This window comes from Vidua macroura, chromosome 5, assembly GCF_024509145.1.
Source record: "Vidua macroura isolate BioBank_ID:100142 chromosome 5, ASM2450914v1, whole genome shotgun sequence".
In the NCBI taxonomy this organism is placed as follows: domain Eukaryota; kingdom Metazoa; phylum Chordata; class Aves; order Passeriformes; family Viduidae; genus Vidua; species Vidua macroura.
Window position 1 is genome coordinate 17,175,458 of NC_071575.1, and position 15,657 is coordinate 17,191,114.

At 47.8% G+C, this 15,657-nt stretch overlaps 4 protein-coding genes across 6 annotated transcripts; 1 reads left to right on the top strand and 3 right to left on the bottom strand.

Moving 5' to 3' along the window:
- Window positions 1-404: 404 nt before the first annotated feature.
- Window positions 405-5,796, bottom strand: LOC128807980 (histone H1.03). Of its 3 annotated transcripts, none has more exons than XM_053978732.1 (2): window positions 4,867-5,796; window positions 405-4,225 (listed from the first exon to the last, which is right to left on the bottom strand). In XM_053978732.1, the coding sequence occupies exon 1, from the start codon at window positions 5,794-5,796 to the stop codon at window positions 5,116-5,118; it is 681 nt and encodes a 226-aa protein (XP_053834707.1). In that variant the 3' UTR covers window positions 405-4,225; window positions 4,867-5,115. The 3 variants fall into 3 exon arrangements, with proteins under 3 accessions (XP_053834707.1, XP_053834709.1, XP_053834708.1); XM_053978734.1 differs by having other exon boundaries at window positions 405-3,767; window positions 4,175-5,796; XM_053978733.1 differs by having other exon boundaries at window positions 405-1,336; window positions 2,867-5,796.
- Window positions 5,797-11,943: 6,147 nt separating this feature from the next.
- On the top strand, window positions 11,944-12,634 carry LOC128808020 (histone H4). The gene has a single exon (XM_053978784.1). The coding sequence runs from the start codon at window positions 12,002-12,004 to the stop codon at window positions 12,311-12,313; it is 312 nt and encodes a 103-aa protein (XP_053834759.1). The 5' UTR covers window positions 11,944-12,001; the 3' UTR covers window positions 12,314-12,634.
- Window positions 12,635-12,951: 317 nt separating this feature from the next.
- LOC128808021 (histone H2A type 2-C) lies at window positions 12,952-13,524 on the bottom strand. Its single transcript, XM_053978785.1, has one exon. The coding sequence runs from the start codon at window positions 13,492-13,494 to the stop codon at window positions 13,105-13,107; it is 390 nt and encodes a 129-aa protein (XP_053834760.1). The 5' UTR covers window positions 13,495-13,524; the 3' UTR covers window positions 12,952-13,104.
- Window positions 13,525-14,241: 717 nt separating this feature from the next.
- Window positions 14,242-14,800, bottom strand: LOC128808019 (histone H3). Its single transcript, XM_053978783.1, has one exon. It carries the CDS (start codon window positions 14,749-14,751, stop codon window positions 14,341-14,343), a length of 411 nt encoding a protein of 136 aa, XP_053834758.1. The 5' UTR covers window positions 14,752-14,800; the 3' UTR covers window positions 14,242-14,340.
- Window positions 14,801-15,657: the final 857 nt, after the last annotated feature.

A 15,657-nucleotide genomic window follows, 5' to 3' on the forward strand; every position in this document is an offset into this window, starting at 1 on the left:
TCTCTTGCTGTCTGTTTGCTTTGCAAAATATCAGAAATCATTTGGAAAAGGACTTTTTTTTAAATAATAGATACATGCTTGTTCATAGCGTTAGTCTTTTAACTCATTCCAGAAATACACAACGAATAAAGGGGACCAAGTTTTGAGCTGAGTTCCTGCTCTTCTTTGCTCACATCTGATTCTAAGTTATACACCAAATATCATCTGTTCTGTGAGGTATCATTGATAAAATTAAACAGTAACTTAAGATCCATTGAATCATTTCCATTGGAAGAGACATTCAAAGATCATACAAACTAACCTCTGTGTTGCACTAAGTGTATAGAAACTTGGCAGAAAATGAACACCCTTGCATTCCAGCTGGTCCTCAGAGATCAGAGGTGCTTGGTGCAGCTGGCCTTAATTTCTGATTCCTGCAAATTCAGCACTGTAAGTCTAGTGGTGTAAAATAGGAAGTATGAGCACAGATTCACAAATAGTGCAGTTTAACAATTCAGCTCTATAGATCTGGTTGCATTGAAGAAGAACTACTGTAATCACTGACTGGAGAACAGAGTAGTTTATTGAAGAAACTAAACTACAAATTCAGAATTTCCAGTGCTAAATGCACTATGACAGAGCTCCAGCAAGAACAATAATGTTGTGTTAACCCAGATATTATTATTATTATTATTATTATTATTATTGCTATTATTATGTGATTAAGTTTACCAAGAAGCTCTGCCCAGCTGGGAGGAGGGAGAGGAGAGTAGCCTGTTGACTGTCTCCGAGGTCTGTTTGTCTTCCTCCCAAAGAGGTTAAATTTCTACCCTCCTTATACAAAACATAATCTTATCCCACTCTCCCTCTTTTGTATGACATGATCTAGGTGGAGAACTGAGTAAAATAGTCACATATGTGGTCGCACATACTACATAAAAGTTATTAGTGTAAGCAGTAGCATGCAATTTTACATATAACTGACTTTACTGGGCAAAAGTTACTTGTCTTGCTGTGTCCTTCAATGTTCAGATCATGACTTTGTTCCATTTGTGCTGTTCCTCAGAGCCAAAGCGTGACCATCCTATCTTCACCTTCAGCCCTATCATTCTCTCTTGACATCAACAAGGCATCTTCCAATGTGCCCAGATAACAGGAGGTACAGTGCAGGCTATAGGCAGTGAGCTACAGCCCTTGCCTTGGCCCTTGCTTGTTATTTCACACCTCTGTGCTGTAGGCAAGGACTTCTTTTACTAGATCAAGTTTCAATGCTTGATGTAAGCCATTTTTACATTATTTACAAAACATTATTATTTTTTTACATTTCAATTCTTCCATAACTGCTGGCAGCTCAATCCTGAAATAATTGAAAAAAGAATCCTGCAGTCACTGAGGTTCCACTGATGTCTCAGCAGTTAATGCAGTACTGATAAGCAAAACTCATATGGCAATGGAAGTGCAAACATCAACCAAACAATATGTGCAAAATGAAAGTCAGAATGCAACATAACTCCGAATCTATAAATAATTGTCCAAAACTGAGTATGGAGAGTGAATGGAGATTCCAGGAGGAGTCACATGGATTACTTCATTATGCTTTGACAATATGTTATGTAGAGGAGAAATCTCAAATTCTCACAGAAAAAAAGTATTTGATAACCTTGTGTCCAGCAGAACACTGCATGCATTGTGATCTAGACAGTAAAAAAGAAACTTGTGGAAGGAAAACTCCGTTGTGCAATCTTACTGTGTCAAAAGTGTCTAGTTGAAAAGTGGCTCTGTACCCAAATTCAAGCTGGTTCAAATCTGTACTGACATGCAAGCAGCAGAGAACAGGTCTGGTATTAATGCTATTTATGTTGCACTCTTCCAGACTCCACATCTGGCTGTCCGCAGCTTCCTGCCCATATATTGTAGGAGTTTCAGAACTGAAAAGAGTTTCTCCCTTTTGAGAACCTGTAAACTTAGTCTTGAAATGTACAGAACTTCCATTTTACAATTTATTTAGCCCAGGATAATAGGAAGAACTTTTTTTCTGCTTAATTCAGCTGTCATGGTTTAACCCCAGCCAGCAAGTAAGCACTGTGCAGCTGCTCCCTCACTCATTCTCAGAGATGGGGGAGAAAATCAGAAAAGTGAAAAAACTTTGTGGCTTGAGATAAAGACAGTTTAATTGGTGAAGCAAAAGCCATGCATGCAAACAAAGGAAAACAAGGAATTAATTCATCACTTCCCATGGCGGGCAGGTGTTCAGCCACCTCCAGGATAGCAGGGCTCTGTCACACCTAATGGTGACTTGGGGAGATAAAAGCCATCACCGGAATACTCCCTTCCTCTTTCCCACAACTTTATCTGCTGTGCATGAAACTGTATTATGTGGAATATCCCTTCTGGGATATTGGTATTGGGATCATCTGTCCTGGCTGTGTCCCTTCCCAGCTCCTTGTGCACTCTGAGAGTCCTCATGGGTGAAGTGGTGTGAGAAGCAGAAAAGGCCTTGGATCTGTGTAAGCACTGCTCAGCAATAACTAAAACATCCCTGTCTTATCAACACTGTTTCCAGAACAAATTTTAAACATCTTTGTGCCTGAACTAACACTGCTTTTTATGGAAGTCTAGCTTCTAATTTTCTCTACCAAACAGAAGATTTCTTAATAAATTAGTGGAATAGTTTCACTTGCAATAAAACTCCACTTTTGATGCTTTTTAAGACTTGAATCATTAAGGGAGACTTTTTTATTGTTTTTCAAAGACATGATGAGGCCAGGCAGAATAAACTCTTTCATCTGACAATAACTGCCATAAAAGACATACACAAGAAGTACAGGAATAACATAACCCACTAAGAGAGAATGAACACATGGAGAAACATATATTTGAAAATTACCTGGTTTTGTGGTAATCTGACAGGCAATTGGCCTTTGTGGTGACTAATGCTGATGAAAAATTCTGTAACTCCCATCATAAAAAAGAGTTCATTAGTAGAAAGTGATTTGTTATTCTGGGGGAGTAACTTAAACAAAATTCTTGAGAGGTTCTTATATCTGTTCTGCTATATGTAGGCCTTGATCTAAATCAGTGGTTCATTTGGCATTATTGGAACATCACAGACTTTTGATATTGACATTTACCAAGTACATCTGTGAAATAAACAGCTGACCCTGTGGAAGAGAAAACAAATGAAACCAGGTATTCCTTGTAACAAATTGCAGTACTGAACACTTGGGGTTTATTATGTGTTTACCTTCCTTCTAATTTTGGGGCAGATTAGCATTTAATCATATAGTATATCCTTTTGGTTTTTGTCAAAGTATGACCAGACACTAAACACACCTTAGAAAATACTGAGCAGAGCTCATATATTTTCTTTCTTTTGCCAGTATCATGAGGCATCTTAACATGCTTAATGAAAAAAAATAATGACCATATGTCCAAAAAATATGTCATAGAAGAGTGAGATGTGTTCCCTCTTCACTGCAATCATAAATCACACAACTGAACCTCAGTCCAGTAGGTTAGCAAGGAATTTGTGCCATGACAGCAAAACAGTAACCCCTGAGTTTTTCTTAGGATATCAGCTTTTCTTATGTCCAGAATAGGAATCTGCTTATTAGCTAGAGAAACCTACTGAAGGTGATGTGGGGTCCTGAGGGACAGACAGACAGACACCATGTCAGTGACTTGGTAATTCAACATAAGCTGTTCCTGAGGCAGAATCAGTCTGGAGCTGTGCACAGCTCTCCCACAGCTGAGATCAGATGGCATCTGCAGGGCCAGCAGTGCACAAGCTGAGGGGAAAAGTGGATGAGAAATGATGAATTTGGGTTACTGACTGATATGCCAGTGATGTAACTGGCATAAAGATGACATTACACTTATCCCCGCAGTATGAGTTTTCCCAGACCACTCTTGCCCTTTGCCACTGCACTCCCTTTTCCCAGTAGCTATCTGCTCTGCTGCCCAACTCAGCTTTACAAGTTTAACAGGAATTTCTTGGTTTGATGCTAATTTTGTTCCTGTAATGGGCAGCATAACTACTGGAGCTTATATACAGTGCATTCAGTGTTCCTGCACACATACACCCTTTCTTGTTGTGTGGTAATTTCTTACAATATTTAAGTAATCTCTTAAGTGAAAGATCAGTTTTGCTCGGGCTTTGTACTCATTAACAAAGCTATGATTGCCTCATACTCACCGTAAACCACTTCCTCACAGAGCAATCACAGTGAAAAGTGTGCACTGCATCCTTTAAACAGAGACGGGAGAGTTGCCAGTCACCAGAGCTGTTACATGTGCAGAAAATACCAAGTTTTTATGGTTCGAATTGCTCAAAAATCAACACCCGGGAAAGAACTGAGCGCGGCAGCTCCAGTGAGGGAGAGTTTGAGCACCGAAGCGGAGGACTGCGGGCAGCAGCAAGGCAGCTCGAAACCTCGAACTTCTCGGACCCCGCTGGCCCTACGGTTTCCAGAGCGGGTACAAAACTGGACGGGAAGTGAAAAAGGCCGAAGGGATGAGGGAGGTGGGAGAGGCGGTACAAACTTACCAGGGAGTTCGTAAGCCTCTTCCGCCAGGTAAATGTAGAGAAAGGTGGAGCCCCTCTTTAACCCGAAAATTGCTGGGCATTAGAAAACCCGAGAGCGACGGCCAATGTCTGCGGAGCGCGGGCTTTTCGAAATCTGCCGGGCTCTGGGGGCGGTGCGAGGCTCTTTCCTGCGCAGCTCTCCGCCTCCCGGCTGACAGGAGATGAACTACGGGGAGCCGCAGCATCCCCATCCCCCAACCCTCCCTCCGAAGAGCCGAGGCGCCTTGAGCGGTGCCTCTCACTACCCCGAGGAGCTGCAGGCAGCACCGATTTCCCGCAACGAACGCTCGGGGATTATTTACTTAAATGAGATGCGCCGCCGTGAGCTCTGCGCTGCTGCTCTGCATCGGCGAAGAGCAAGACCGCAGGGAAGTTGCCGGGTCCACCTAAAAGCAGAGGAAAAAAAAAAAAAAGGCTTTAATTGCGCACGGATAACACGAAAAAATATTAAAAACTTAAAGAGTTCCAGCTCTTTTTGTGAAAACTTGGGTGGCTCTTAAAAGAGCCGTTGGGTTTATCTGCAAGGCAGATAGGAATTTTTTCTGCACCATTTATTTTTTCTTGGGTGCTGCCTTCTTTGCCTTGGCCGCTTTGGGCTTAGCTGCCTTGGGCTTAGCTGCTTTGGGCTTCACCGCTTTCGCCTTAGCCGGGCTCTTTGCTGCTGCCGCCGCTTTTTTGGGTTTTGCAGCCTTTGTCACCTTCTTGGGGCTCTTCGCTGCTTTCTTGGCTGCGGCGGCCGCCGGCTTCTTAGCTTTTTTAGGGCTCTTTTTCGCTGTCACCGCCTTCTTCGGCTTTTTGGCGGCGCTGGCGGGCTTCTTCGCCGCCGGCTTCTTGGGCTTGGCTGCAGCAGTTTTTTTCTTGGGGGCTTTTTCTTTTGCTTCTCCGGGTTTCTTGCTGAGGCGGAAGGAGCCGGAGGCGCCGGTGCCCTTGGTCTGCACCAGGACGCCCTTGCTAACGAGGCTCTTGATGCCCAGCTTGATACGGCTGTTACTCTTCTCCACATCGTAGCCGCCGGCGGCCAGCGCCTTCTTGAGCGCGGCGAGGGAGAGCCCCTTGCGCTCCTTGGAGGCGGACACGGCCTTGGTGATCAGCTCGGTGACGCTGGGCCCCGCGGGCTTGCGGGCTTTGGAGCCGCTCGCCGCCTTCTTCGGCTTCTTGGCGGCGGGAGCTTTGGCCGGGGCCGGGGCGGCGGCGGCGACATCAGGCGCGGCGACGGGAGCGGTCTCGGCCATGGCGGCTCCTGCTCGATCCGGGCGAACAATGGAAGCGCGGCCGCCGCCGCCCCTTTTATAGCAGCGCCGCGCGCGCTGATTGGCGCGCGGCGCTCCGCTCCGCCGCCCGCCGCCGCGCCCGTTGTGTTTCTTCAAAGTCCAAAAAGGACTTTTTCTGCACGAAATTTGCCTCCTATGCACCCCGTTTCTTGCCGGGAGGGAAGGGGGGAGTCTGTCCTACATGCTAGTGGAGTTTCCCTTTAGAAGGAGCAGAAATGAGGGAAATGCGACCGCTGAAACTTAGCGGCGGGCAGCTGCAGAGACCTCGGCAGAGAGAAACCTTCGGTTTATACTTTAAATTAAAATTTTACCGTGAGCTAAATGGGCACAACTGGCACAAAATCTTGTTCATTAAAAGGTGCTCTAGAAAGCACGTAAAAAACAGAGTGGTTTGAGCGGTTGGTGTCAGAGTAAATGGATATTTAATCCGAGGAAGTAACACAGTTTTGCCCCATGGTCCCAGACGCTGATGCAGAGCTGGCTCCCTCGGCTGAGCCGCTTCCCTCCCAAATCACCCTGCTCAGCGTCTCTTCAGAGATCACAGTGTCTCAGCTAGTGCCTTTTGGGGAGATGTTTGTGCTTTAGCAGCATGTGTGAAAGTCAATGTTACTTTCCTTATGCTTCGGCATTTCAGAGGAACAAAGCACCGACGTGCCCTCTCTATACAATGATGTTCCTGTCACTGCATTTTCAATACAACCTTAACGAAGTAGCTTTCGTTTGTTAAATTCAGAAATCAGGATAACTGCAATTACAGTTTATCTGCTTTTAGTGTTAATACGTACAAAGTAATAAGAGTATGTTATACGAGTAATTATTTTTCTCTGTCTCATAATTAATTAAAATGGATTGGGAAGCAGAATCTGGAGTGCACTGAATTTTTAATTGTCCGCGGAGTTAAACCTGAAAATTCGTCTTTTGAAGGTATGTTGAGTAGCCAGGAGACTTCTTTACTTTCAGAAGAAAAGAACCCACACCTTAGCGAGAGGATTTCTGCCCCGAGAAGTGGCAGCTCGCTATTACAAACAATGGATGTATTCTCTCTTATTTCTTTTTCTTCGCTTTCAATGCAATGTTTCTTTCTTTCAAACACCGAGCAGTTAACAGTCTGCCTGCAACAGTATTGTGTTCTGTACCCTCCATATCCGGGGCTATCATCAGCTCCTAAAACCCCTCGAGCAGCTATATTCAGAGCTAAAAGGAGGTGTGAAAGGATGAATGAAATGTCGGTGAAACGTAGAGTCCCCGCTGTTTGAGACTGTGAAAATAAAGAAACACAGCGACTTGAGTAATTTGAGAAATGTCATGTTCTTTTCTTATTACCCATGCTTAATTGAAAAATCTTAACTGCTACAATCAGAGGAAACACTAGATTTATTCTAATAATTTGAAATACCTTTTTTTCCCTGCTTGGAGGTAAATGTTGAAAAAATACAGCTTAGTGAGGTCTCCCTTAGTAAACCTATACAACAAAGGTAAATGCACGTTTTGGATGATAATAACAAGCATAAGAAAACCGCAGTGTGATCCTGCAGAATGTTGCATTGTTTCTTGATTAATCACAGAAATGAGAAAATAAATGTAATGCCCATTTAATCTGATACTTATTTCCTACAGTGGGGGAGGATTAAGGCCTTTTGTGACACTACTGAACACTATCAGAATGCTGAAAATATTTTTTTTATCTAAACTAGTAACAGTAACCTCATAGCCAAGAACAGAGTACAAAACCTCCCAGAGGCAGTAGTGCTAAGATCTGTAGTTGTCTACTCCCTTGATATTTGTATAGAAGTGATTCTTTTGTGTCAAGATATTAATATTTATTGGCAACTTTTTGTCCACTTTCTGGGCTTGTACAAGAACTGTTGTAATCTTGACCAATCCTTGAAAGACTCGGTAATCCTTTTATTTCTTCCTACTTCTTTATGGCAGAAAGGAATTCTGAGATTCCTGAGAAAATAAACAGAACATTAGTATATTTCGTTATTTTAGTTGTCATGACTGTATATTGATTTACTTAGAAACTGGAAAGTGTTTATAGTTTTGATTCTACTCTCTCAAGCTCATCGCTCCTTCATGTAAGATATCAGTGAGCCTTGGAGATAATCTCTACCCCCGGTGAGAGACCAAGAAATGACAGATTGGTAGTGTGGGGCAGTGGTTGCTCGTAGGAAATGAACCATTATGAACTCCTATTCAGTAGAGACCAAAACAAAGGTGAGCATAAGACAGGAAGGGCAGACCTGAGTGTTGATGCAAGTCAGAGATAATTTGCCTTTTTTTCTCCACCTACATTTTGCTTTTGGATATTCAAGTGCAATAGCTTAGAATCATCCAAGTATTTGTATTGTAGTCAAGTAAGTGGGCTTTAATTTCTCAGCCACTGTAGACTAAAATTTATTTTTTCAGCCACTATAGAAAAGCCAAAAAAGGGAACATCTGCTCAACACAGCAAGTTGGTGCATTTGCATATGTATACCAGGAAGGCTTCCCAAGGCTTTGATACTTCACCATTTCTTCACATAGAAGTTGTGTTTGGGTATCATCACTCCATTCACCTTCCCTATATTTTTAAAATCATCAAATGTCAATAGAAACATCAAAATATTTTAGTAAAATATTGTTGCTTTTCTCCCAGGGAATAAATATGCTTATGAATTAACACGGGCTTACACAGAGATTCTACCAAGAATTTCTTAGAAGGTTAATAGAGGGGGAAAGAAAAAAAAAAAAACAAACCACCACTGTGAAGTGGATTCATGCTGTGCATCAAAATCCCACACATGCTGTAAATGAATTCAACTTTATGCAAATTGCTTACCAAAACTGGACATCTACCCTTGCTCCTGTTCCAAAGATGAGAAGGGTAGGTAGTAAGAAATTATTGTTTTTATGTGCTTTAATGCCAAATTTCAAAGGTGATGCCTAGCACAGGTGTTTTGATGTAAAATAAACAATGAATCTTTGCTACTTCTGCCAAAATAAGTGAAAGGCTACCATTATTTTCCTCTGTGCCCACTGACATTTATTTTCCTGGATGACTAGTAAAGTGAAAATGTCCTATAACAAGTGTAGATTTAGTATTTCCATTACCCCATGCCTAAATGAACAGCACCCAAATTCTTCACCAAGTGTTGTGGCTTTCACAATGGTGAGGCTCCTGGCTTGGTTGTAGAGCAATCTTATTTTATCTATCTGATAATTTCTGGGTATAGGCCAAGACCTATGGTGAGATATGCACTTCAGAATGTTAAAAAAGTCTTTATTCCACATTTGAAAAACATATAAGTTTTGTTTCTTTTGTTTCTTCTTTTTTTTTTTTTTTTTTTTTTTTTTTTTTTTTTTTTTTTTTTCCCTCATGCAATTGAACATGCCTCATTTTCAGGAAATAGAACAATTTTTAAATCACAGAAATTCAAATTCACACTATTCAAATACAGATGGAAACTATATCGCTGTCTTTCATTCTTTGTCCAGTAATACTCTTGAGAGGACAGAAATCCTCTTGGTCAGCATGCAAAAACACAAATGGACTGTAATTGTTTTTCCCCTTTTAAGTGGAACACAAGGAGTTTCTGATGCAGCATGAGACCTAAATCTGCTGCTGGAGTTCGCAAAATGACTCAAATTGTGAGAAGGGACATTTTATGCTTAGGCAACAGTACAGATCTGGTAATAAGCATAGACTAGAAAGAGCCACTTTCCAGGTTAGATTCCCGAAGCTGATTGAAGATTGTTGTGACCTACAGCGGTTTTCTAAAAAGCATGTTATAGTTCTTCCCAGAATTTTAGTGGTAGGAGGTGAGTGAGGCCTTCTGGTCTACAACCAATGAATAGGCATTGCCCTTTGGAAACTCCAGATATGGCACAAGCAGAGAAAGGTTTTATACAGTGTAGTGAGGGAGGTCAAGGATGTTTGCAAAATTTCTAACCTATGTGGTTTCTTTTCCTTTTCCTTCATATGGCAAAATCACTTCATGGAGTTCCCCAACTCCATTGATAGCAGGTAACTGAATTCCTGTTACTGTGTTACAGACCAGACTCTCGTGGTTACTTTAGACCACACTCCAGGTCTTTCTGCATTGAATGGAATGCCTGCTTGCCTGCTTCAAAACTTACTATGTTGTAGTTTTAACAAAATACATCTTGCATTGTAACATCAAAATATGGGGTTTTTTCCCTTTCAGTTCCTATTAAACTACATTAAAATATCAATTGTTTCTTCTAAAAAAAAGAAACTTACATTCCTCCTTCTTTTTTGATGATCCTCTTGTCTTAACACTGCTGCATTAAAAATCTCTTTACTGAGCATTTACAAAGGAGGAAGTTTTATTTTTAACCTAATGGTGTAAATTGCACATGAATAAAGCAAAGCTTCCACAAGAACTTTCATCTAGTCTTCTGCCCTTGGAATTTTGAGTAAACAACCAAAATTCAGGGAAAAGTGTGTCCCTGCTGCTTTGCAGTTTTGTCAAGATTTTAATCCTTGCACATAAAAGGAGATTATCAGGTGGATTCTTCAGCATGCATTGAAGTAGATAAAAGAGGGGAAGATAACCAGATGGCTCATAAATGAGTGAAAATATTATTCCAAAAGAGTTAAACAAAAATATAATGTTTGTGAAACCTTGCTTTCTAAGGCTCTACATATCTATAAACATTTGGGAGCATATAAACCCCTGGGCAGCCATTTCACAGCAATTTCTGATGTTTTCTGTGGCTGGAGGTAATTTTGAGATTCAGTTTACTGCTGACATGCTCACATTTCACGTATTCAGTACTGGTCCTCACTGCAGAAATACAGAGAAGTCAACTTAGTGTTTGTAACATACAAATCAAAATATCTTTCACATAAAATAATAGTTTTGTGCAGATTTTCTGAAAGAAAAAAACAAACAAACCCAAAAACTATCCAAGCAAAAAACCAAACAGCACAAAACCCCTCAGAAAAACATAACACCCTCCCCCAACAAACCCCAAGTAGGAAAACTTAAACAGGGGAAATAAATTAAGAAAAACTACAGGAAATTATTTCAGATTTTTTAAGATTAATTAACACAATACTTGCCATAGTTAGCCAGTGGATTTATACATTATTAAGCTATTCAATATTTTCTAGTATATATATATATGTATGTATATTCACAGCAAGTGCTGCTTAAAAGGGTTCCAGATGATATGTAGGTCCAAAACCCATATGTAAAAAAGGAAAAAGCTGTACTTGGTTAAGTTTCTTTATAAAGTAGTGTCATATAAATTCCCAGTAAACAGTACACAGCATCAGAAGAACAAGAGATTAAGATGATTTAGTGCTACTCACTAAAGGAAATAAAATCAAATTATAAAAGATCTGCCCCCATGCTTGGAAAAACTTATTGCTGCCAAAAGGTAGTCTATTTATACCCAAATTTGACAAGCAAAAAAAAAAAAAAAAAGAAAGTTATGCTGTAGGTAAAACAATACAGTAAGGTAGAAAACATTCATTGTAAATCTGAAGGGGCAACAAAAATAGGAAAACAAATATATGTTTCTGTTGTGACATCTGGTGGAAAAAGTGATGTGACAATGTTAGAAAGAAGTTACATGTTGCGCAGCAGGAGGCAGGAGAGAAGAGGGCGAAGTTCAGGAAAGTGGCTGCTGAGGCTTTTCGCTTTTCGGAAACACGGTACCGGTACCGGGAGAGCGCAGCGCCAACACTCACTAAAAGTTCGTGCAGTCGGCAAGGCCGGCCGAGCCGCAGCGCAAGGGCGAAGTGGGCTGCAACCCTGCGAGGAACGTGAGACTGGACACACCGAGCCCAGATCGACACCACCGCGGGGACCCGCTAAAACATCATACACAGCTCTGGGGTCGTCGCCGCCCGGAGGGGACGAAGCAAGGAGAAGCGGTTCGGGAGAAACGAGGGACGCGAGGAATGCGAGCGAGGCGGGCGGAGCGGGGGGTGCAGAGACGGAGGCGGGGACAGGCGCGGAGAAAGCAGCCGGGGCCCGGGGAGGCGCCCGCCAGCGGCCGAAGGGGCGGAGGCGCGGGCTCGGCCCCCGCCCGCCGTGCCCGCCCCTGCTCCCAACCAGGTCGGACCGCACCGCATAAAGGCTCGGGCGCGGGCGGCGCTGCTCACAGCAGCCGCGTCGGTAGCAGCGGCAGCAGCATCAGCGCGGGTGTCATCATGTCTGGCCGGGGCAAGGGCGGCAAGGGGCTCGGCAAGGGCGGCGCCAAGCGCCACCGCAAGGTGCTGCGCGACAACATCCAGGGCATCACCAAGCCGGCCATCCGCCGCCTGGCTCGGCGCGGCGGCGTCAAGCGCATCTCGGGGCTGATCTACGAGGAGACGCGCGGCGTGCTCAAGGTCTTCCTGGAGAACGTGATCCGCGACGCCGTCACCTACACGGAGCACGCCAAGAGGAAGACGGTCACGGCCATGGACGTGGTCTACGCCCTCAAGCGCCAGGGTCGCACTCTGTACGGCTTCGGCGGCTAAAGCTTTGCGTTCTTTTTAAAACACGGCCCCCATATCACAAAGGCTCTTTTAAGAGCCACCCACGTATTCCCTGAAAAGAGCTGTGTTGCTGTGTGTTGATATTTACTGTTGTATTTGCTGCTGGTTCCTTCCCTTTAACACTGTACCTCTCCCCTCCCTCTCGCTGTCCTGCTCTGATTAGGCCAGGCTGCTTCTTCTCAGCGGCCTTTTGTAAAAAAAACTGGGGTCTCTTCCCTTTACAAATTTGAGCAAACAATAATATGCTTAAGTTGTCCATGATGAGGCTATTGCAGAATTCTTTTCCTTATTGCCGGCCCGTGACTCTGCAGCTGCAGATCCAATAGTAACGTTGTGGATGGGGCTCTTGGCTCTTCCGGCCGCCGTTGCCGCCCGCGGGAGCGCGGGTCCGCGGCCGGGGAGGGTTCGGCGCCCGCGCCATTTCCAAAAGCCCGCGCAGGCCACGATTGGCTCCGGGACATTCCGCGCTCGCCTCCGCCCGCGCTCGCCCTGCCACAGAGCAGCTCCCTGCGGGCCGGGAACACAGTGCTCCGGCCGGTCCCGGCCCGCGACAGAAATGCAGCCCGGCATAACCGGCCCGGGCTGCCTACGGCAAACACACGCCAAACCACACACACACACACACACACAGAGCCAGAGACAAGCACAGCCGCCCTTCCCTCTCCACTGGCACCGTGGCCGCAGCATTTCAAGCTCTTTCTTGAGGCTGTGGGTGGCTCTGAAAAGAGCCTTTGGGTTTCGCTTGTGGGCTCCGGACGCTTCCGCCGCCTGGTTTACTTGCTCTTGGCTTTGTGACTCTCAGTCTTCTTGGGCAGCAGCACGGCCTGGATGTTGGGCAGCACACCGCCCTGCGCGATGGTCACCTTGCCCAGCAGCTTGTTGAGCTCCTCGTCGTTGCGGATGGCGAGCTGCAGGTGGCGGGGGATGATGCGCGTCTTCTTGTTGTCGCGGGCCGCGTTGCCCGCCAGCTCCAGGATCTCGGCCGTCAGGTACTCCAGCACGGCCGCCAGGTACACGGGCGCGCCGGCGCCCACGCGCTCCGCGTAGTTGCCCTTGCGCAGCAGCCGGTGCACGCGGCCCACGGGGAACTGCAGCCCGGCCCGCGACGAGCGCGACTTGGCCTTGGCGCGCGCCTTGCCGCCCTGCTTCCCGCGCCCGGACATCTTCCCTCGCTCTGCCGCCAAACTCCCGCCGCCACCGACAAACAGCACCACCGTCACGGCAGCCTCAGGCCTCCGCCTTTATATCCCCTCCCTTCGCGCGGCCGCCGCCTCCTGATAGGCCGAGGCCCCCTATCGGGGCAGGCGCAGCCCAATGGCGCAGCGAATCTCACGCTGACCAATCGCGAGGGGCGCAGCGCCGAAAGGCTCCGCCCGCGCTCTCCACGCGGCCAATGACGAGCGGCGGCGGGCGGGCACGGCCCCGCCCACGGCAACCGCCGCTCCCGCCGCCGCCGCCGCCCGGACCGGCGGGGCCGCGCTGCCCCGTCCCGCACCGTGTTCGCTCTCTCCCGTGTTTTAGTGTGCTTTTCAAGCCGCCGGGCTGCACAGAGCCGATCGGGAGGGCCGAGTCCATGAAATAAAGAGACAAAGAGAGACAGTGCGGCGTTGACCGTGAGGGGAGAAAAGGGAGACGGGGGGGACACGCACGGACTGAGAGGGCAGTTCAGTTCCCTTTGTTCCATAGTGGTTTTTTTCCCCGAGGTTTCGCCCGATTTTAACAGTTGCGATCCTACTTTCGAGCTTATAAAACGTCATACACTTCCCTGCAACGGAAAGACAATCCTCGGAGGTATGGCAAAATATAAATATAGGAAATGCAACATTTTATCTACTTTCACTAGATATTTGTAAAAATTCAATGCGTTTTTTTGTTATACGACCCTATAAAAAGAAAGCAAACCTCACAGTGGTACAGCTCCTTTTATTGTGCATGTAGTGGCTCTTAAAAGAGCCTTTGTGTTGTCTTAAAATACTTTCTTAAAACAAGTGGCCCAATACTGACAAGGTTTATGCACGTTCGCCGCGGATGCGGCGGGCCAGCTGGATGTCCTTGGGCATGATGGTGACGCGCTTGGCGTGGATGGCACACAGGTTGGTGTCCTCGAAGAGCCCCACCAGGTAGGCCTCGCTGGCCTCCTGCAGCGCCATGACGGCCGAGCTCTGGAAGCGCAGGTCGGTCTTGAAGTCCTGCGCGATCTCGCGCACCAGGCGCTGGAAGGGCAGCTTGCGGATCAGCAGCTCCGTGGACTTCTGGTAGCGCCGGATCTCGCGCAGCGCCACCGTGCCGGGCCGGTAGCGGTGCGGCTTCTTGACGCCGCCCGTGGCCGGCGCGCTCTTGCGGGCAGCCTTGGTGGCCAGCTGCTTGCGGGGCGCCTTGCCGCCCGTCGACTTCCGCGCCGTCTGCTTCGTGCGCGCCATGGCCCAGCACCAGCACACAGCCGCTCGCGCACACCGCACCACAGCGCTCGCCAATCCAGCGGCTCCGCCGCGCCGCTATTTATAGCCCCGCGCTCGCGCCCGCGCGACACCGCCCGCCTGCCATTGGACGCTTCTCGCGAGCCCGGGAAAAGACCCCGCCTCCGGGGCGGGAAACGCGCCCTGGCCTCGCCCCGCCCCCGCCCCCTTCCAACAGCGGCTCGCAAGGCACAGGAGGGGCGGCGGCGGCCCCGGCCCCGGCAGCGCAGGCGAGCGGTGCGGTACGGTGTCGCTGCCCGAGCCTCGGGCTCGCCCTGTTTTTTTCCAAAGCCGCTCCGCTCGCATTCATTCCCGGCCTCGGGACCGCTGGCTAAAGCTGCCGCCGGCAGCCGCCTCCTTCCCCGAGGGCTCGCGGTTTCTTCCCGCTCAGTAGCCGCGTTCCGTTCAGGGCCTGAAGGCGCAGGCAGCAGCCGACTTCCCTGGCCCCGCCGAGCTCTCCCGGCTGCCGCCCCGGCCCGCTGGAAGCGCCGCGTCCCTTGCCGGGAGCGCGCCCCGGGGAAGCGCGCGCTCGGGGCTGCGAGCCGCGAGCGCCGCCAATCAGCGCCGTGTCGGGAGGGGCGGGAGGCGGGCGGGAGGCGGGCGGGAGGCGGGCGGGAGGCGGGCGGGAGGCGGGCGGGAGGCGGCCGGGCCCGCCCGCGGGGAGGCTCCGCGCAGTCCTCACTCAGGTCGGACCGAGCGCGGCAGCGGCGCGGCCCCGGCTCTGCCCGCCCGCCTCCAGCCCCGTCCGCGGCTCGGCGGCGGCGTGTACGGGGCGCGGGGAAACGGCGGTGGAGAGAGAGGGGCGGACGAAAGCCGGGAAAAAGCTACGCCGGGGAGCCTGTGCTAGGTGGTAGTGCCCATGCAGGACTG

Excerpts from the sequence above, each read along its gene's own strand:
- LOC128808021 (XM_053978785.1), bottom strand. The coding sequence starts at position 13,494 with ATGTCCGGGCGCGGGAAGCAGGGCGGCAAGGCGCGCGCCAAGGCCAAG.
- LOC128807980 (XM_053978732.1), bottom strand. The coding sequence starts at position 5,796 with ATGGCCGAGACCGCTCCCGTCGCCGCGCCTGATGTCGCCGCCGCCGCC.
- LOC128808020 (XM_053978784.1), top strand. The coding sequence starts at position 12,002 with ATGTCTGGCCGGGGCAAGGGCGGCAAGGGGCTCGGCAAGGGCGGCGCC.
- LOC128808019 (XM_053978783.1), bottom strand. The coding sequence starts at position 14,751 with ATGGCGCGCACGAAGCAGACGGCGCGGAAGTCGACGGGCGGCAAGGCG.